The sequence below is a fragment of the Crocodylus siamensis genome, chromosome 8 (genome assembly GCF_052110815.1).
Source record: "Crocodylus siamensis isolate JL-2025a chromosome 8, ASM5211081v1, whole genome shotgun sequence".
Classification (NCBI taxonomy): domain Eukaryota; kingdom Metazoa; phylum Chordata; order Crocodylia; family Crocodylidae; genus Crocodylus; species Crocodylus siamensis.
The window spans coordinates 3865339-3886920 of record NC_143402.1 but is presented as its reverse complement, the minus strand read 5'-3'; the positions used below and the strand labels follow the sequence as shown (position 1 = coordinate 3886920).

At 38.6% G+C, this 21582-nt stretch overlaps 1 protein-coding gene across 1 annotated transcript in view; it reads right to left on the bottom strand.

Moving 5' to 3' along the window:
* LOC149858023 (transmembrane 9 superfamily member 2-like) overlaps nucleotides 1-21582 on the bottom strand; it is a 39543-nt gene that overhangs the window by 12284 nt on the left and 5677 nt on the right. The window contains exons 6-14 of the mRNA XM_090060645.1: nucleotides 19546-19673; nucleotides 17129-17240; nucleotides 14476-14555; nucleotides 12836-12944; nucleotides 8791-8923; nucleotides 6573-6692; nucleotides 6384-6441; nucleotides 1677-1836; nucleotides 904-1055 (exon numbers count right to left, since the gene is read on the bottom strand). Of these exons, the coding sequence (XP_089916771.1) occupies nucleotides 904-1055; nucleotides 1677-1836; nucleotides 6384-6441; nucleotides 6573-6692; nucleotides 8791-8923; nucleotides 12836-12944; nucleotides 14476-14555; nucleotides 17129-17240; nucleotides 19546-19673 (1052 nt within the window). The remainder of the gene's footprint in view (nucleotides 1-903; nucleotides 1056-1676; nucleotides 1837-6383; nucleotides 6442-6572; nucleotides 6693-8790; nucleotides 8924-12835; nucleotides 12945-14475; nucleotides 14556-17128; nucleotides 17241-19545; nucleotides 19674-21582) is intronic.

Below are 21582 nucleotides of genomic sequence, written 5' to 3'. Positions count from 1 at the left end.
TACACTATATATAATTTAAAAGCTTGAGCCTTCAGTCCCATAGAACATTCTTCTAAATGGACAAAATGGCAAAATATGAAAGCATAATCTGAGTATGCATGCTTTCTGGGCATGCTAAAGAGAGCAACAAAATGATACACTATTAGCAATGAGCTAGGGTTTCTTTGCTGCATGTGAAAATCTGCATGTTTTAGTAGGGCCAGAGTGTTGTTATTGCCGTGACAGACCAGGAAACGTATGAGGCAAGAGGTTATTTTTGCGATCTCTTTTACTGGCCCACCTGTGTAGCTGGGAGTTATCGCTGGACAAGCTTTCAGGCACTATGCACCCTTCCTTGTTCAGGTCTCAGAAAGTCCTTGCCTCATCCACCATTCTAGGCTTGCATGTGCATATCCGACCAAACTGTGGGTGTTAAACGTGTTTCTGCATTTTTTTACAAACCTGTGAAATCCAAAGTCTTGAGTGGATTTTAAAAGAGTTAAATTTAAAGCAGCAGGATTTCCTAACCAGGCAAGGCCACCAGGGTGCTGCAGCCATGTCAGGGAGCTAATCACACAGCTGCATCTATAGCAGGAAAAGCTTAAGCATTAAGACCGTCTAGGACACATCACGCTTTACTGCTGCTGTTTTGGTCTCCTAACTCCAGACTAAAGCAACTATATGTAAGAGTTTTGCCGTAAAAATATTCTGATAGAAGAGGCAAGAAGTGTGTTTTTAATGACCATATATAACATGCTCTGCCTCTAGAGAAAAAGCAACAAAGGTCATGGGTCCTAGGTGTTTACCAGTTTTCCGAATCCCTGATTTTGAGTCATTTGCGCGCTCACTGTACACATCTTTTTTGTTTATCCCCAAGTTTGAGTTGACAGTCCAGGCTGTCCAAAACAAAAATAAAACACTCACCAAATGCTGTTTAGAATGAAAAAAAGTTGAATAAAGATACAACCAAATGGCAAGATGCCCCCCATGATGATCCCAGGCAGCGGCTTTGTGAAAAAGGACTGCTCCGGGATTTGCCGTGGAATCTGGTTTGTGCGAACTGGGTGTTCAATAGGCTTTGAGAGAAATTAACACAAAGAAAAAACACCTTATTACCATTTATTGATTACTCCCTTCATATTATTTCTTAACTGAGTGTCATTTTAAACATTTTCTCATAAGTGTTCCTACGCATCTCATATTAACAAAGAATGGGTCTTTCCCACCAATCTTGTAATACAGATGATGCATGAAAACACTGAGCCAAGCCACAGCTATTAAAATTACAAGCCAACTTTAGAAAATAGTGAATTCTAGCTATTTTACCTCACTGCTGACTTGGCACAATGAAAATGTAGGAAGGGGGAGCTCTTTATGTTATGTCGTTTTTAAAAGCAGAATCACTGATTTTATGCTATATTAATCAAACAACTTCAGCAAAGAAACTGCAAGCAAAGCTACAGTGAAGACGGTCAGAAAATTGTTTTTAAAACCAGGAAAAATGGCTGCAGGAAAACGTGCAATTGGTTTCAAAATATTCATAAAAAAAATGACTCTCAAATCAGAAGTTAACAACATTATAGCCAAATTCCAAGTTTTTTATGCCAACAGCTTCAATATACTATAAATGTTTAACTGTAGGACGGAGAGCTATTATCTCAAGGGGCAGAACAATATGGATTTCACTCAAAACCTACCTTCTCTTTGAATCCAAAATATGCACCAATAAAGGTTAGTGGGACAGAAATTCCAAACCACATGGCCAGGATAGCAACCAGTGTGCCAAAGGGGATTGCAGCCGATGATCCCTTCACCCAGAGAATGAGATTCATAATGAAGAAATCGGCAAAGACAATTCTGGAAAGGAAATTTGAAATACAGCATCAGCAACTAAGCAGAACCCCGTGTAGACAAGTTAAAACAAATGAAGAGGACTTAAAAACATTTGTGCAGTTCATGAAACTAGAGCAGTGGTGCTCAAACTACAGCCCATGGAGCAGTATCATACAATTATACAAAGGTAGGGCTGAAAAGGGCCTCCTAAGGTCATCTAGCCCAGCTCCCTGCTCAAGGCAGGTCATCCATGACTAAATCACCCCAGTGAAGTGTCTGTCCAACCTGCTGTTACAAATTTCCACAGATAGAGATTCCGTAGCTTCTTTAGGCAGCCTGTCCCAATGCCTGGCTACCCTCAGAGTCAGAAAGTCCCTAAAAATCTCCAACCTACATTTCCTCTGCTGCAGTTTCAACCTTTCTTCATAAGTCTTACTTCCAAGGCTCCTAGTCATTTTTTTTGTACACTGCACTCTCCAATCATTCCTTCTCAAAGCATGGAGCCCAAAAATAGACACAGAACTCCACATGAGGCCACATTAGTGCTGAACATGGGAACAATCACTTCCCTCGATTTGCAAGTGACACTTGTTAATAAAACCCAGTATGCTGTTAGCCTTTTTTTTTTTTTTTTTTTTTGCGTGCAACAAGAACACACCTGGCCCACAGGTCCATAGGTCTGGGGCAGGGGAATGGTGGCAATTAATGCTGCTACTGCTCCCTCACTGCCAAGTTTCAAAACCCAAGGCCCACCAAACCCAAACCCATGTGTGAGACATCTGTTCCACAGGATCAGAAATGCTGGGAACCACTGAACTAGCAGGTTACAAGTACTTGCTCTTGTTTTTTGTTCTCTAGCCATGCCATACTATTCCAACAGTAATTCATAAGAAGATGTGGGGTTTTTTTAAGGAAATGATTACAGACATTTAGCAACAGGAGCCTTACAACTTTAGGAACTTTCTATAGTAGGATTAATTATTCAAAACAAGCTTATCTATATAAGCTAAATTAACTAATACAAGAGTCACGAGAGCACACAATCTGTGTGTTTTAGCAAGCTCTTGTCTCTACAGTCTTTTTGCCTGCAATTACTTTCCTATTCTTGCTAGTAATTTAATGCTTAGGTGAATACTTCCTAATCAATGTGCTTCTTGCACCAAATTCATTCAACAATGGCAAAATCCAAGCTTCAACATATCAAAAAAAAAAAATCACTCTTGGCAACAAATACTGGCATATATCACAGAATGAATCTGGTCAGCAGACCAATTTTAAAAACAGATTATTGTTACAACCAAGCCATCCTTCAGCAATCAGAAAGGCAACATGTAAAAGTAAATTCAAATTTGCTATTTATAAAGACATCATCTCGCTGTACCATTTTAAAAAAGATGCAGAATTTCAGCAGGAACCAAGTTACTAAAATTACAGTGCATTATTTATTCAGTTCAAATCAACAGGGCATCTTCCATTTCTTTAAATATCTGTAGAGCGAAAACCCAAGCTAGGCAGATTTTCTTAAGCCCTAACAAGTGGTTTTTTAGACGTCAGATGTCTTCTTACTTGACAGCCTCCTGCATTTTTAGTCTATGCTAGGAAGCAAACAATTTCCTGTACCACTACCTCAATGGTGTTCTCCCTAGCCTTCAAGAAAATGTGTGTCATCCTTCCAACCTGCCCAACTGCTTTTGATTTCTGAAAATCATAAGGAAACACTGACACTAAAATCCGATTTTACATTATTGAGAAAAGTAATTAAAAGATTTCAAACAAATCGCATCCTACCGGCAATAAAATACACTGCTTGGAAACCTGGTGTAAGCCTGCTTGGATTTTCACTACCCAAGGAACAGGAAGCATATCGGAGAAGATTCAGTCTCCAGAAGCGTCACTGCCCAACACACTGCTCCAGGACTCACTACGGAAGAATGCCTAAAGCAGAATTGACACTCATCTCATAGAAAGATGCATGGTCCAACATACTGGACATAAAGTTAAGAGATTTGCTCGTGACTTTCTTTGCCAGGAGCCTTACCAGCCAAAAAACATTTGCAAAAAAAGAAAGTTTTATTTCACAAATTGGTCCCAGCTATTTCTTAAGTAAGTATGCTCCAAATGTGTATTAAATCAGATCTAGGGAAATAAGTGTTGTAAAGCATATTTAGAGAGTTGTCCATGTTAGCAGTCCAATTTCAGACTTTTTCACCCTCCAAAGTTAGAAAAAAAAACAGTGAGACATTCTCATTAGTCTACTGAGCATACAACTGCCTAGGGCTGTTTATGACATTATGCAAATTTACTGAACTAGCCTAGCATAATCAAGACATCTGTTCTTATTTCACCATTCCCAATCATTTTACTTCCTCTGTGAAACTGAATTTATTCTGGAGTTTAAATTATCAGTGTGATTTTTTTTTTCCACAGATAAGTAATCTCTGCCCTCTCAAGATAATATCTAAATGACAGCAGGGAGACTGAAGCACATTTCGTTTGGGAATAAATTTCCACATTGAAATACTACGGACTGAGTCCTTACAGAACACGTTACATTTTGTCTGATCGAATTCTAGTTTACTAAACCAAATCATGTTTTATTGATTCCATATTTTTGGCAGAGATAGTTTTGGAAAAGATTTATAATCTTTCCCTCAACCTTGGGCAGGGACATACGTTGGAGATTTTTCACCTACTTGAGGAACTAACTTAAGGAATATAGGACACTTCCAGAAAAAATAAAAAGCAAGTCTTGATGCAATAGGAACAAACTCATCCCCCTTCTTACTACAGCTACACCAGTTACTGAACTCAATATTGCATTACTCACGATGGAAGAGCAACCAACCTGTTTTCTATGCATCACTGTGTGGCCAGTAAATAGTGACTTGAGATGTAGAAAAGCACTGCATGCTACACCAAATTAAACACCACCTCCAGGGCATTTTAAAAGTTCCCACGGGTTTAAAAGAATCACCATATGGATCCTAACCAGTGGGATATGGCACTTGCCCAAACTATCAACACTAGGAAGGCCTCTGCTAGACTGTGCTGTCTGGGGCACTGCTTTCACATTCACCTGGTTTGGGGTTTTTTCAGCAACAAGAACAGCAAGAGGTTCAAAAAAAGACCACCTAGGAAGAAGGGTTAAAGGAAAAGAGTGTTCTTAGTCTACAAAATGAGAAGTCTGTAGGTGGAACACGATAATAGCCTCCCAGTAAGTAAAAGGTGCACATAAAGGAGAGAGTGATTAGCTGTTCTCCATGGCCTCTGGGGGAAGAAGCACAAGAGCCATCTCAATTTGAATCTTCAGGATCTAACTTCCTAACTATTCCAGTGATGAAACACAGGACTGCCTACACAGGTTGCAGAATGTCTTTCATTAGCAGTGTGTAAAACAGGTCAGACAAAATACCCAGCACAGACAGCCTAAGCATGCTTGATCCTGCCTCAGTGCAGAGGGCTGAACTACAAAATTATTTGAGGCCCCTTCCAGCCCTACATTTCTATGATTCTACAGCTAGATCTACTTTAGTCATCTGCCTTAATTTAGTAAGTGGCGTTGAAAAATATCTTGCTAAGCAATATTTTGCAATAGGTCACCTAGAAAAAGCCTGAGGACAAATTCAAAATATTTACTGAACACAAATCAGATAAATTGCTTTAGCTATTTCCTGTGCCAAGAGTCCACACTGTATATCATAGCATCTATTTTCCTTCTAGCTCACAATGAACACTGTATCAATAACTACCTCCAGCCAGCAATCTTCTGTGTTAAAGGACAACATTAAATTACCTTTAAAGGTTTCCACTACAATTTTGCATGCTATGTTATTTTTAAATAACGATATTTTGAAGTAGAGGCAGTTTGCAGAGGAGATGCTTGTAATATTGATTGTAAGAGCTATGCAAGTAGAGCCCCACATCATTCCCCCTACACCACAGCCTAGTCACTTTTAGAGGGTACAAGATGACTTTTGGATAGGATTCCAGTGTCCCTTTTACATGGTCTTTCAGGGGAACATTTCAATACACTCAGGGGACAAAGGGAAGATAAAATATTTGCAAGAAAACAGGCTGTGGGTACAGAGCAGTCACCAATTGAAATGCAAGGATACCCAAGTGACTTAAAACTAGCTCGCTTTAGTACCAATAACTATACAGCTGTAGTAGTGTGGAGCTCAGCAGATGCCAATCTGCCCAGCCAAGAACCAGGTGCTGCAAGGTGCATGTACCCAGAGTTAAAGGCTCAAACCCAATCCCCTAAACTTAGTGGAAAATTTGTGACCAGCTGCAATGACAGCAGGAGATACTACTCATGAGTGCTGACAGAACTGCCTTTCCAGTAAGTACCCACAAACATTCAAGATCAACATCCTACAAAACGTGAGCATCTAGACTAGTGGTTCTCAACTTTTTTAGACTCAAGGGAGCCCCTCGCTAGGACTTGAGGCAGCCCACTGGAAAGTGGAGGCTCTAAGACTAGAAACAGACATTCCCAATGGAGCCATACAGCTATATGAGGGCATACGGGGGGGCGGGGGGAGTCTCATAAGAATAAATAAAGTACTAACCCAGGGCACAGCAGAGCTGTCAGCAAAACGTTCGTCTTCCACTTTTCACCTCTAAATGCTGCAAATAATTAAAAACAATTACTAGAATTTCAAACTCAGTACTTCTTAAATATTGTGCAGCAGGTAACAGGTTTGCCATCTCCAGTGCAAGCTGCACTGGTGTCAAAGCAAACAAATGTTCGTACTTACTCTTGTACATTCGAGCAGACACATAACCAGCTGGAGTTCCAAGTAAGACCCACAGGACAACCGCACAAGTCATCAAAGCTCCTCGGTTGGCAGGAGAAAGAAAACCAAGACAAGCTAGAACTAAAAAAGGTGGGAAAAGAAACACTCGGTCATTTGTGCCCTATTTGCTAACTTATACCACAGTGCCCACATTTATCAATTTCATTGGCAAACGTTTAAATAACAATCTTGACATACGTGTAAAAATGGACTGATCACTAAAACATGCCTAGCTCTAAAAAGAAGCGTCTATGAACAAGGAGGATCATCTTGAAAATAAATTCCTGTCAAAGTTTGTTCAACGGTAAGAATAGGCCCAAACAGATTCTCTGAAAGGGAGTTCATCAATTCCTTACCCTGATCTCCAGCTGGAAGCTGACATAAAGAAAAACAACTATGATACAGATTTCTTATGCTAAACCATACTAGTGGTTTGTGAAATTGTTGTAATTGGAAACAGATTCCCAGAGCCATCATATGGATGAACCGATTTACCAAGACACAAAAGGCATCTTTTTATATTAATTACATGGCATCACATTAGAAATAGAGCAAAGGATAAGCTAAACCAGAACACTGAAGAGTAATTTTCTCTGAGATGCAAGCCGGCCAGGAATATATCAAGTTGGGTTAGACATTTCACATTCTGATCTGCTAACACCATAAAAGCAATAATTTTTTCACTCTGGATAAAATAAGCATAATGGAATGGTACGGAAAATTACCATTTTTCACTGATAAAACAACTGAGCTTTAAAAGCAGATGGGGGGAAAAAACCTGAAGCAATCTTAAAGTGCCTGGATTAGGCCTTGTCACCATACCCTCACGCTACTGATTTGTTTTCCATTATACGCCCAAGTGCCCTACGTAGGCTATTCAGAGACCATCATACCACAAACAGATCACAGTAACAAAACACTAGAGTTTTAAAACACTGACTACAAAAGGTCTAGCTTGCCCATAAAGTTTACTTTCTGTTTACTCCCAGCTAGTCTGAGCAAGTCCAAATGAGTTTCTATACCGAGAGGCTGATTATACTGTGCTCCAATGGGAGTCAAAGGCCACAACACTGCCCAATCCTTGTTCAGTAACGTTTAAAGCTTGAATCAAACCAGAATCAAAAGGCCAAAGACCTACAGTACACTGCTAGACATGACAGATATATTTGAAAAACATATCTAGGATAAGCATACAAATACACTTCTTTTATTATAAACCATAAGCAGAAAACATAGGTTCTCTTGTGTCTAAACCTCTTTTGCAAGTGAAAAAAAAACACTGTGGAAGGCCAGTTTCATTCTTTACTATGTTATTTACAGTAGGAAAAGTTATTTGGCAAAAAAACCCCAAAAAACAAACCCAAAACAAACAAACAAAAAACAAGAAAGAAAGAAATTACAGCAACTGTTTTTACCTAGATGTACTGTCACCTGGCATCAAGATACTCAAACAGAAACACTTTGCTAGTATATAAACTTTGAACAAACAACTTAATGAGAAAAAAAGCATTCATACTCTTCTCATTTTTCTAAGAGTTTACCTTCATACATAAGCCATAGCGTTTCTATAATCTAATGTGCAAGTGAGAAAAGGAAGTATAAGAGCTTTTGGCAGGGCACATGTAATGAGACATACTAATGTGGTACAGATTAAAATGTTATGCATGGATCTAGGTATTTATGCCAGGATCATCAAGTAATCCAAGTACTGTCTGTCATTTTACTGGCACATGCATTAGAGCTCTTATTTCAAGATGACGGCTGGCTGTGGAAACAAATATGCTAGAAGAAAACTGGTCTGAAAACAGTTTTAATTAAATGCCTTCAAGCTTGCATTCCCTGCTATCGTTCAAACCCTAAAGGATAAATGTGAACCAAGTATTATTTTTATGCAAGGGATTTGTACATTCAGTAACTTTATTTCTACCAACTTAGTATCTGAATTTGCTCTTGCAAATACTACAATTATGTTCAAAATTATAAGGCTTACAATAGCGTTAGTGCAGTGATCAGCCTTACTGTTTCAAAAGTGTTGTATTTTTAATTTAATTTTTAATTAAAAAAAAGTTTTGCCACCAGTATAAGGACAAACAGCTATACCAGAAATCATTTCTTGTTTCTTATGGTATTACATCAGTAAATTGTAATGGTGCAGTTTTAATAACTTGTTGATACTTACATAGAGTAATAAAGGTCATAATGAAAATTTGTGTTCCTTGACCCAGGAAGACAGATAACAACATTCCCTTCCTTGGAGGTCTAAATACATCTCCATGAACCAACTTCCAACCAAATTCCTCTTGGGCATCTTCCTGTATAAAATAAGAACAGACTCTTCAAATTATAAAGAATTAATCAGTGAATTCATACAAGATGTGAAACACATTTTTAAAGTTTGATTAACTTTTTGTTTGATTCCAAAAACAGACTCATGGTATCCAATTCTTATGCAGGGGGTCGGACTCGATGATCTATTGAGGTCCCTTCCGACCCTAGCATCTATGAATCTATGAATTCACTCACTGATTTTATAAGCTCCTAATGGCTCACAGAAAGAAAAAAAGAAAGAACGATTTACAGTGAAATCCTTATTTTTAGGATGAGAGAAGCAATGCGATTAACTACAAGCCTCATAATGCTAATGTAAACATTAATTTAGTTTAACTCAGATCACTGCACTTCACTTTGGTTTAAAGCATTTAAAATATTTATCTCTTTTGCTTATATGAGAAAGCATCTCAACAGTAATCTTAAAGGAACAAGTGCAAGCTTTTTGCTTTACTTTGCAAGTACAGATCTCTGCTCCTTATACTCTGGATATCTTCTTCTCTGCCCAGTCTACATGCTGGCCAAAAACTGAGGACTCACTTGGTTTCAGAGTTTTAAGAAACATTATCAGGAGGCATGAAGCAGCAGCCAATTCTTAATGAATACAAATATACTTAAACTCCATACAGTCAAGAACTGATATTTTCCCATGGATCATCCAGCCCAGAAGCAGATATTTCACTGGAGCATTTAATACCAAAATTAGATACCCAAGGGTATTTGGGGGAGAGGAGGGTAGGGAGAAATAAGGGTGAGAAGACAGGTAGGCAGAACTGGGTAATTATACAGCACCTTAGCCAGGAACAGGCACCTTTGGAAGCATTGGTTACTATGTACAGCCATGATTGACAACAGGTTAAATCAGGAGGTTGAGATGTGCTAGGAAAAAGATCTCTGGTATTAAGATGTAGAGAAGGCAGTTTTATAGCAAAAATTAAAAATGAAGAAAAAAAAAAAAGACACCATGGTTCTAGACTTAGAATTCCCCACAACTCAAAAGCACGATAAATTCTCCTCTAGAAGTCTATTTGCTTCTTCAGCAGAAGGGGAAAAAAGTAAGCCATGAGATCAGGTTAGACAGCTTGAGTTTTTGTTTCGTCTTCTATGAACGAAAACACCACCTCCACTTACAGGACAGACTTTTAGCAAGTCTTTTGATTATTTCCGAATCACAGATGAGTTGCCTGTAGTTTAACTGTACGAATTAAAATACCATTTATGTTTAGGAATCTTCATAGCGCTTGCCACAGATACTGATACACAGACCACCTGTAGCTTCCTAGTTAGCTATCCATGTGAAAGACAGTACTCTGACTTATAGGGTGCTTGCAAATTTTTACCTAACAAAAATAGAGTACGAGTACTCTTAAGTGTATTGTAGAAATAATGCTTATGCGAGAGTGTTGTTTATGCTTTATTTTACCTTGTGTCTTGAGCGCAACACTGCTCTCTGAAGGCCAGATGTATTAAAGAACATAATTTGGTGTTGTGATTACATACATATTCAGACTTTGCTTTTTTAAATTATCCATAGCAAGACACAAAAGCTTCTTCAATGTGTAAGTAAAAGTCCCACACATGTTTACACAGAACTACATGTATGCACAAATGCTATATATGGGCAAAAGCATCATTTTTGGTACAGTATTGCCATATGCCCCAGAAGAAAAGCATGTTTTGGTACAATTATATAGGAATAGAGAGATGATGTTAACTACATGATAAAACACTGGAAGCCTCCACTTGCTTTACACATGACCCCATGTGGCTACCTCCTAAATTTTAAATCACAAGTTTCAGAATATCTAATGCCATTTTCTTAGAGCTCCTGCAACCATGATTACAAGACTCTCAGTGCCTTCCCTCCACCCACTCCCCTTAAGAATCTTATGGCTGGGGAGGAAAGTTCAACAGTATGAATTCTAAAAGGTTTCAACTCTAGGACTAATACAACCCTAGCTGTATTTTTAAAACCTCAGTTTTTTGCATACTTGGTTAGCAACATGTTGGAACCCACTTGAAATGCTCCATACACATACTATTACACACACACACTCAGCATCTTATGTTTTTACCTGCCTTGAAGTGGGAATACTAATTTAAGAAATAAATGAGACATTAGCTTCAATATCTCTCTTCCTTCAGCCGGTGCCCTCCCCTGAACTATTACTTGTAATTCAGCTCCATAAGTCACAACACAACACATCTCAAAGTCTTACAAAGCAGTAATATTATTAGGAGCTTTTTGTAAGTAAATTTTCTCCTACCTGACCCAGTAAAACTATTCTACTTTTCACAAGTCTCACTCTTCATCAAGGTAAAAGAACAGCCAGCTTGACAAACTGACACAGTAGTAAGATACCAAAAAAAAAATGTTACTAAGAGATCGAAGAAAATTTTACAGACGTGATCAGGCAGAGGACGTGGAATATTTCTATTTTTTAAAATTATTTTGTCTGGATTTATGCTGACAAAAGACACCATCCATCAGAAAAGAAGTATATACACAGAACAGACCTGTGGCTCCTGCATTCATTGTGTTGCATTTGTTAATCATGAGTAATTTTGGAGGGAAAAAAATATTGCATCTGATTTACGTTATTCAACCAAAACTGATAAATGGCAGTGGCAACATGAACTTCTACAGTGTTGTCTCATTTCATTTTGGTCTGGAGAAACTATCTGTACTGATTCTAGGTAAGTTTCCCTTTCAGTAATGGGCACATGTTGGATCTAGGCAGTTACCACCAGGAGCTGCATTTTTTAGGAATGAAATGGAAGATCAGCAACAGGTTAATAGTGATATGGCAACAAGCTTTGGTCAGTGCGCAGAACTAAAAAGGCAGCCTCCAAAATCCATTGCTGATGCAGTTTTTCCAACAATTCCTGTGCTCAAACATTCACCTACCTAAGCATAAAATAACTAAACACAGCAGGAGTCTATTGAAAACGTACTCCAATGAACTACTTTATTACAAAGGTGAAGCGCATATAACCCTCTACCACATCTTCCAGAGAGCACAAATCACTTGTTTCTATTCGTTATTCAAGAGACCTTTTTTACTCTGTGGCTCTTTGGTGCATTCTAGTTATTCAGAAACAGAACAAGAGTCTACAGGAGTTTAAGCAGCTGGAATGGAGGTTTTAGGAGAGGGGCTGGGGCTTACTGGAATCCAGTTTTGTATACAGAGACTCTACAGAAATCCTATAACCTGAATTTACAAGGTTTTTATTCTTGGACATACACGCCCCAAAAACCCATCCAAATGAACTTTCAAGAGGCTACAAGAAAACAATCTGCATTCTACTCAATCATAAATTGATTACAGAATTTTTTTCTCCTGGGCCTCTGACTCTAAAAAGCATCATTTCCCAGACTGTTTCCATACAGTTGCACCATCATCTAAAGGAGGTCTTCCATATTCCTCAAAGACTTACCACTTTTACATTTAACTGCATTATAGATGAACAGCTGTCATTAAGGCCAATTAATGCTGGTCTTAATAAGATGTTACCAACATAGATCTGCCTGCTCAAGAAGCCACTTATTACCAGGGATCCTGGTTTTCTCCAATTTAAAAACAAATAAACAAAAACAAAACCAATTTTCAGATTTAAAAAAAAAAAAAAGTAACCCCAAATCCACATTTTTCCATGAATAAAATGAAACAACACTATATAGTTTCATTTTATTCAGAAAAAAAAAAAAATATGGATTAGGGGTTACTTTTTTTAGTCCCAAAATGGAGAACTCTTTAAATCCAAGAAAACCAGGATCCCTGCTAATTATACATAATATACTGCACTTCCCCCCTAAACTAAGTTCAGAACTGCAGTTAGTAGATTGTACTATCCCTAGCACAAGACCTCATCTAAAACTCATAATTCTTACTCACAGAAGAATCAATCTGGTTGTATCTTGCAATATCTTTATGAAGAGTCCTCAGTATGATCATAGCCACCATGCCAGATAAAAAAAGAACAATTACGAGGGAATTCATTATGCTGTAGATAAAGAAAAAAAAAGACAAAGTTTCAATCCACTTTTTTAGACTCCAGAACGGATACCACAAGTCACACAAATATGCATATTTAAAGTCTGTGGCATAGACTTAGATACCAATTTCTTATGTAAGCCATCATCACGTCGTTTAACTTTAATGTTTTCCTACACAAAAAACAAACTATAATAAAAGTTATGAGTTGCTTAATGACTGCCTAGGAACACAAAGAATAGCATTTTATGATCTGCTGTTTACTGACAAGACAATTAAATACAACATCTCTTTGTTTTCAATCTATCAAGCACAACTAGTCGTGTGCTTTCTATTATGCATTTACAGTACACTCCTAAAACTAGCTTCTAAAACCTACTGCTGGGGTAAGAAAAACTGAACAATTTAGAAGAAGGTCACAAGATTAAGCAGAGGCTCTTTCCTATTAAATCAAATGAATACTCTCAGACGTTTGGATCTTAGGTGCCCAATATACAACTGAGATGTACAAAACACTGATAAAGCAGACAATCCTGCTTCATGCTAGTTCTAAGTTTTGAGGTTTCTTTCCTTTAAGACTTCTGGTTTAGGATCATACAGAAGACATGATAAAGAAGGGGCTAAGTAAAGGGGAGAGATACTCAGTGCACCAGGAGAGGAAAGAGGTTCCAAGCAAAGACAGGCACCATATCTAGTGGGATACAACATCCAAAGGAAGTGGTGAGGCAGATGTAAAGAGTTTTTAGGAGATCAGACCCTCAAGTACTAACTACAGATGAGAGAGATTCTGAAAATGGCCAAAAAGACTAACTTCTCATTATAAAAAGGTAATCTACTAGGCTTTGTATAATTCTGTAGCAAGTATTCAAAGAGCACGTGGAAATAATCTCCCTACATATAAACAGAAAGACTCTTCTCCCAATGGTCAGAGAATGCTAGACTCAAACGGTGCATGAGATCCATCAAACCAGCAGTTCTAATAAACAGCTCCAATTACATATTCAATATTTAATTAGTTATGTTGTCCATTTTCAAAATTTCTACATAGCAAAGCATTTTCTTCTTTACAGGTCAGCATACGATTTATACAGTGATCAATAACTCTGGGTTCATTGTTTACTAAAAAACGTAAATTGACAGACTGTCCATTGTGCATTTACTGGTAGCTTCTAATATTAATGAAATAGCAAATCCAGATATATAGATAAACACAGATATCTTGTATTTGGCAGTGAGGGCAAGCCTTACAGCAATGGTAAGAAAAATGATGGCAGTAACTTCTCAAAAGTTCTGTAGAGTAAAATAATAGAAATAAAAGCCTAGAAGTTGCTTTGCCTTTGGATAATAATGGCACATTCCTTTACTGAAATGCAATACTTCAGTTGGTCCCAAGAGACTGAAGACTGATAAAAGTTACTCCACATATGGAAACAAGAAGAGTTTGCTTGCCTGAAAACTAAGAGATTTCTTTTTACCACAGTAAAAGTTACACTTTCTGTACTTTGCTACAAGGTATTCATTTCACAAATTAAAAGTCTTACCTAAACCACTGAATGTTGGTATGTGGCATAGACTCCAAAATGTAGTCCCACCTGGAAGCCCACCTAATCTTATTCTTTTCCTATAAACAAAGAAAAAACAACTAAGCAACACATGGCTTTTAACAAGTAAAAGTTTTCAGTGATGCCTCCTAAAGCTGGTGAGCTTGCACAGCTATTTGGTTCAAACTTACCATTCACCCTTGTTGACTACAACGATAGTATCTTTTTTTTGTTCCTAAACGATCATTTTCTGTTTATGTCTACCAACATGTGTTATCGTCTCTTCAATATGACCCACAGAGCACTTAAATTCTATAAGTACTGAAATCTTCATTCAACTCCCTATCTTTTTTGTTCCAAGTACTTTTGTGACCACAAAGTCCCATTTCTTCAGACCACACACAGCACATTCACAAGGTGTCTGCACCAAGTTCACACTTTTCTGCGTTTGCCAGGTACACAGTTGTAACCACCAAAAATAACCACTGGCTCGAGGCATCTATGTTTAATTAAAAAATTGTCATCTTGGCTTTAAAAACTTACCAAGCGGCCATGCTGCATATCAGCGATTGGATCATATTGATGTGCTTAGCTTACTTTTAAATAGCAAGCATCTTGGACACAAAAGAAACTATTACTGGCATCAGTTAAAGTTTTAGCTGCAATATCCTTCTTTAGGCCTAAAAACAAATATTTTGCCGCATACCTGCTTCCTTTTAAAAGTGTTTTGAGAACTGGTGATGTAAAACAATATATTGAGAGCCATATATTATTATTATATCCCAAATATAAGACTAAAAATAGAGCAGCAGTCAATTTTAAATATACATGGCATTTAAGATGTACATAGTGCCATCTGCTGGAAGTATCTGAATTGGCAATAATTATACTTTAGAAGCTCCTTGGTTGAAAGCAGCATAGATATTTCAAGTGTATAACACATTTTATGAATTACTAAGCAAAGCTGACATTACAGTTACAGGTTGCAATTTAAAATCGCAAAGATTTAAGCACCAGTGTTAACAGACAGGAGGCTCATTCATGGAGCAAGGCAAAGGGACGCGGGATGGCTCGGGGGAAAAGTAATAGGATCTAGAACCTTGCACCTTGAGGTCACCGGTTCAAATCAAATTCAATTTGGTAAAGAGTGAAAGCTATTACTATATGACAGCTGTCTGGCTGCCAACACAAAATAAGCTGGTGGTCTCCATCCAATCCCTAAAGGACCAAGGTCTTACATCACAAAAACAAATCAGAACTGACATGCTTTTAGGACAGGCTGGAACACAGGCACCAAGGTCTGAAGCAACATATTAAAACTGAACTCTCTTCATTCCCTGAGAAAGATGACTTTTCAAACTGGGGCAAATATAGTCACAAAATAAGCTCGATTCGCTACTGCCTACCCAGTAATAAGCAAAATACAAATCTCAGGCAGTCTGAAAATCCACCGCCTAATGAAATTCAGGTGTGCACAGAAGTGCATGGAATGATAATAAAGGTACTTTCAAAATAAACAAGACAGCAAACAAAACTCAAGAAGAACCAAAAAATAGATTTACTATAAACTAGCATGAGAAAAAACTAGGTAGATCAATACATGGTGCAACCTTTTTGGCAGGAGTGCCACAATTAGCTCCACCCTCCCCTTATTCCCTCCCCCAGTGCCGCTCTGATCCCCTTCGCCTGCCCAATCTGCTGTTGTTTCCTGCCTCCTACCCTGTAGCCCCTGCTCTAATTTCTACCTCCTGCCAATCAAATGCCATGAAGCCTGCCCCCATCCCTGATCTGCCAGGTGCCATAGAGGCTGGCCAGGGTACTTGTGCCACAAGCTGGCCACCCCTGAGGTGCATTACAAAAGCCCCACGTCTCTAGGTAGGGTTATACACATATTTCTTCCAATGAGGACTTAAACAGTGCAACTGAATAGTGGCTGTGGAAAGGAATGGTCTTTAAGAGACCTGCTGTGTGTTAATTAAGGTTCTATTCATTTTAATGCCAAATTTAAGTTTTATTTTTAAAAATGTTACCCTCGCACTAGAGCCAGTAAAGCTGTCCTATCTCTACAAGATCCTAGCCTATCCCTACTTCTCTCTCAACAAGAATCGTAGAGAAGTCGAGCTGGAATGGACCTCCGGAGGGCACCTTGTCCAACCCTCTGCCTGGGACAGTAGTAACATCCCTATCCAAATTGTCCTATACAAATCCACTGCCTAAGCAATTAGCAAAAAAGTTAAAAAATTCAGATTTGTTCTGTTGCAGCCAGAGGCACAGACTGACTCTCAGAATATTCATGCATTACTAAAAATTAACCAATTTTATTGGACTTCCAATTTTAGGACGGTCATCAAAGAATTCTTACTTTTCATTAGAAATATCTTTATCTGGAAGCTGCTTTTTAGAACAGAATTACACTACTCTCCTACTACATTCTGGGGTTTGGTGCTAGACTTTAATACCTCTATAGCTACAACATCTGTTGCTTTTAAAAGCTGTTCCTCAGAAAGCTTTTCACTACTGCAATATATTTTTGTGAACAGTAAACATTTATATTAAGCAAACAAAACTGCTAGGAGGAGCAGGAAAAAAAAAAAAAACCATGCACACAGCTCCAAAGACTTTTGTGTCCTGGTAATAAATTCCACAGACTTACTTCAAATGTCACAGAATAAGTGTAGATCAGATCCAGCTTGCTGGTGAAATCTCTGGGGATCTCCATGGGAGGACCTTGACAATTTAAGTTGTCTTTATCTGTATGTTTGTAGCTAGCAAGACAAAAAGATTTTAAATAAGTTTCATACCTGTTGGGTTGAGTAGAGATCTGCTTCACAATTAAAATTAAAATATGGACTAATAAATAAAATAATTTTGCCAACTATTTTTTGTATCTTTCTGCAATACCCATTCAGATTTCTTTGAAACCACAACTTTCCACCAGTCTCTCCCCTTTTTGTAGTCTGAGATTACATGATTTGGATGTTTTTGAACCCATGGAAAAAGGGCACATACAAGTAACCCATTAGTCACTTTTCTTGCAATAGCTCTGCAGGCAGAAGTGATGAGGAAAGGAAGTTGAAACATGCCACAGAACTGAAAAGTACTCTGTGACTGTACAAACAGAATCAGATTTATCTGAACCAATACAATAATCATGGGCTTCTCGAAGGATGTCCTGGATTTGATCAGGGCATCTCAGAGGCAGACATTTGCAAAGTTTATGATGTGTGTTACCAAGGAAGGCCATGGTGTGCAGCGGAAATTGAACTGCAAGTTCATGGAACATGGGTTTATCCCAGCTACACGGGTCCTAAGCAACTCACAAAGTATGTAGCTAAGAGTGGGTTTCTACATGCTGTAAGGTGGACTTCACAGTCCCTGACGACAAAGACAATACAGAACTCAAAAACCTGCATGAGAATGACCCCTCATCTCTCTGAACCTCTCAAGACAGCAAGTGTACAGGATGTACACATGCTGCTAATTCCATCTCACGGAGCCTATGTTCACTACTGCATATTTACATGCCAACCAAGCTACGAAGTCTAGACTATCTCTAGGCTTCTTTCATAAAACCTAGGGAAGTCCAGATACAAAGTTCTCCTAGTGCAGTTTTAAGTGACAAGTGACCAAATCAGAACATGAGAACAGTAACAGTACAGGTGGAACCCAACTATGCCCCCCTGTGGTTTGTCCAGCAGTACAGTCAAGTTACTGCTTATATGTTATTACTCAAATACTTCATACCCAATTGTTTCAGAATAACATACTAATCAAAATGGGAAATGACAAAATCTGCCCCAGCCTGTTTAAATAAATAAATCTGGGGAGGACAGAAATAAACCTTTACCTAAGAAAGATATTACTATTTTACTAGACCAGTAAAATTAAAAATACAGGGCATTTATCCCCATGCTTGAGGAGGAAGGGGGAGGAGGTCTTTAATTAGAGCAGCACTAATTAAAGTGCCTGGAGCATCTTGTGTATCAGCGTCCCCATGCTTAAAAATGGCAGCAGGACACTAACTAAAGCTTGTCTAATGAGCTTTAGTTAAAGTGCCCCCGCCTTCATTTTTAAGCACAGGGATGCTGATACACAAGCCGCTGGAGTATGCTGGAGTGTGATAATTACCACATTCAATTAATCAAACCTGCTCCACTACGCCGTAATTATGGCGAGTCCAAGCAGCCTCGCTTCTTGTGTACTGGTGCCCAGTGCTAAACATAGTTATATCCTTCCAGCAATTTTTATGAACTATAGCTGAAAAAGTTTATGATCATGTAATTTAAGTGCACATTTAACACACACATGTAGGTTGTACAAGCACAGAACTGTAACTGCTACTTACTGTCGGTTTTGGTACCCATCCATAGACTGCCCCAGAAACTAGAGCAACCATCACTTCAGTCCATTCCTGACCTTTGAAACTATGCAAGCTTCTACAGTTGCAAGTACAATCAATATGTAAAGTGAACAAAAAACCTGGTTCACTTTTCTCCACAGAAAACAAGTTTAGCCTTCTTAGGTATTTTGCCGCTTTGTAGAAGAGTATGACTTTTGTCAACTCTACACAATAGCTGTGCAAGGATAGAAGAGTCCTACTCGCCAAATTATAGCACCCAAAACATTTCAAAACAAGAATTTTAAATGCTGAGGGCTTACAGGACAAGAAATTAATTTGGTAAAAAGAAACCAGAAAAGTTTATTTCTTCACACGGCCATCCATCATCTTGACAGATGAAAGGAGATGTGACAAAGTCAGTCAGTCAATGGTGCTTGACAGTGGTGTGGGCGAAGAGCCTGACGTGCCAAATAATGCATTTTGCCTCCCTGCACCCCACTTTGATTTCCCTAAAGAAGAGTAAAAATATGGACATTTAGTCCTAAAGCAGCAGCAGTCCCTACCCAGTAAGTAAGTTTTACTCAAGTGTAGTTATATAAGAACATATTGATGTATTAAAAGAATTTGAATAGTTAATTGAGCACAGCTAGCTCTTCAAAAAGAACAAAACTGGGTTCCCAGCAAGATGAACCTGTGATTTTGCTAGGTATATATTAAAAAGTGGCAATTACCTTTTCGGTTCTAGTTTTGCCATCACCAGTCTTGCTCCAGGCCAGCTTTCATCTTTCCCGCTATGGTACATGATGGTAATGTCAACATGGTTAAAGAGGTAAAAAGTGCTCTTCTTGTTAAACTCAGCCTGAAAAATATAAAATGTTTGAAAACCTTTCCAACAGAAGATGATGCACAATACTGAATGATTAACATCAAAATAGAAGACAGGGCAAAGTGACAGAGGAATCGTTTATGCATAACTAAAAGCATCAGCTGTGTAACAAACCATAAAAAGCAGAGTAAATAAAAAAAAGCCAACGATAAACTTTGCATCTCAAAATTACATTTGAAAGAGCTTAAAATTAGCCTTACAAAGATATTGTGCTAAAGATGCCAGTCCAGATGCAGAACGTGTATGGAACCCACAAAAATGAGACACAATGTTCCCCTTCGGTAGCTAAACCAAATACGTTCAGAGATGCGTCTGCTACTGCCTCTAAACAAAGCTGCTGCCCCAGGTGGCCTGGGTTAACCCCACACTAAAAACTGGCAGCAGTGATGGAAGCAGCAGTGCAGATGTGACCAGAAAATTCTGTAGCCAGAGTTAATCGCACCTTTGCTACCAGTGGCTGCTTTTCTTAACAACCCCCAAAAAGGAAACAATGAGGTTGAATTACAACTATTTAGTTCACTAGTGACAACAAGGCCTGTTGTTATTAAAAGGTATTTGAATTTCTCCCCCTTCCCCAGTCACTCCAAATTTGTTTGCTTATAGCTTGTCCCAAAGTCTTTGAATCAGCCACCTTTGAGGTTAATAACTCAATGCTTTCAGAAAATAATCCTAACTCACCCAACCCCTTCCCCTATTAGTTAAATTATCCTGAATAACAGGACTTGCATTCCAAGCACTGTTTGATTATTCATGTAGGGAGAAAATAGTCTTGCTCTGCACCCTTTTCTGCATAGATTTTTCTGTCCCTGCCCCGAAAACTTTCAGAAAAACATTCTTCCACAATACTCACAGAAGTAACATTAAACAGTTCTGGCAAGATTCTTTGGGTAGATGTGCATCATTTATTAGAGCAACTGAGTAGTTGGAAAAAAGTTTTTTGCAAGCTTTCCAGCGCCATCACCCTTCTTCAGGCATAAAGGAGTCTCTGCTGTTCTCAGACTCCAAGGAATGAAAGAAGTTAAAAGGTTGACAGCATATCAGTAAGAATGGAAATCGATGGAAATCAGGGAAACAAAAAGGTAGAGCAGGGAAGGGAGGGGGGAAAATTGGGGGGACAGGGAGCCAAAGGTGAGTGAGGGAGACTTTACAGCAATGCCTCTTTTCTAACCTTGAAAATCTAGGTCTGTGAAAAAGTAAATAGTTGGAAATTAAGACGACAAACGGGTAGAAAAGGAGGGGAGGAAGAGGGGAAAGAGAAAAATGTAAGAGGTCAGGTCTGGCAGGTACCTGGTGAATCAGATGTTGTGTAAGTTCCCTTTGAGGATTAGAACTGAGAGCTCGGAGAGGGAGTGAATTTCAAGACCTGCCAACAAATCTCCACCACTCCCACAATAACTACACCCCACAACAAAATCATCACTGATCCTGGATCTTATACCTGCACCTCTAGAAATGTAATACATCTCATCCAACGCACTGAATGCCCCGATGGAAAATATGTAGGAGAAACCAAACAACAACTGCACACCAGAATGAACACACACCGAAAATCCGAAGACAAGAACACCAGTTACCTGTGGGTGCACACTTCTCCCAAGATAATCACTCCTTCTCTGAGCTCTCAGTTCTAGTCCTCAAAGGGAACTTACAAAACACCTTTCATAGCTGAGTCTACGAACTTCACTCCATACATCTACTGGATGCAAAAAATCATGGACCCAATGTAGACATTGGATTTATGACACATTACAACCTGCCTAACATCTGATTCACCAGGTACCTGCCGCTGATCTCTTATTCTTTTCTTCCCCCACCCCTTCTCCTCCCTCCTTTTCTACCCTGTGTGTTCCTAATTTCCAGCTATTTACTTTTTTCACAGAAG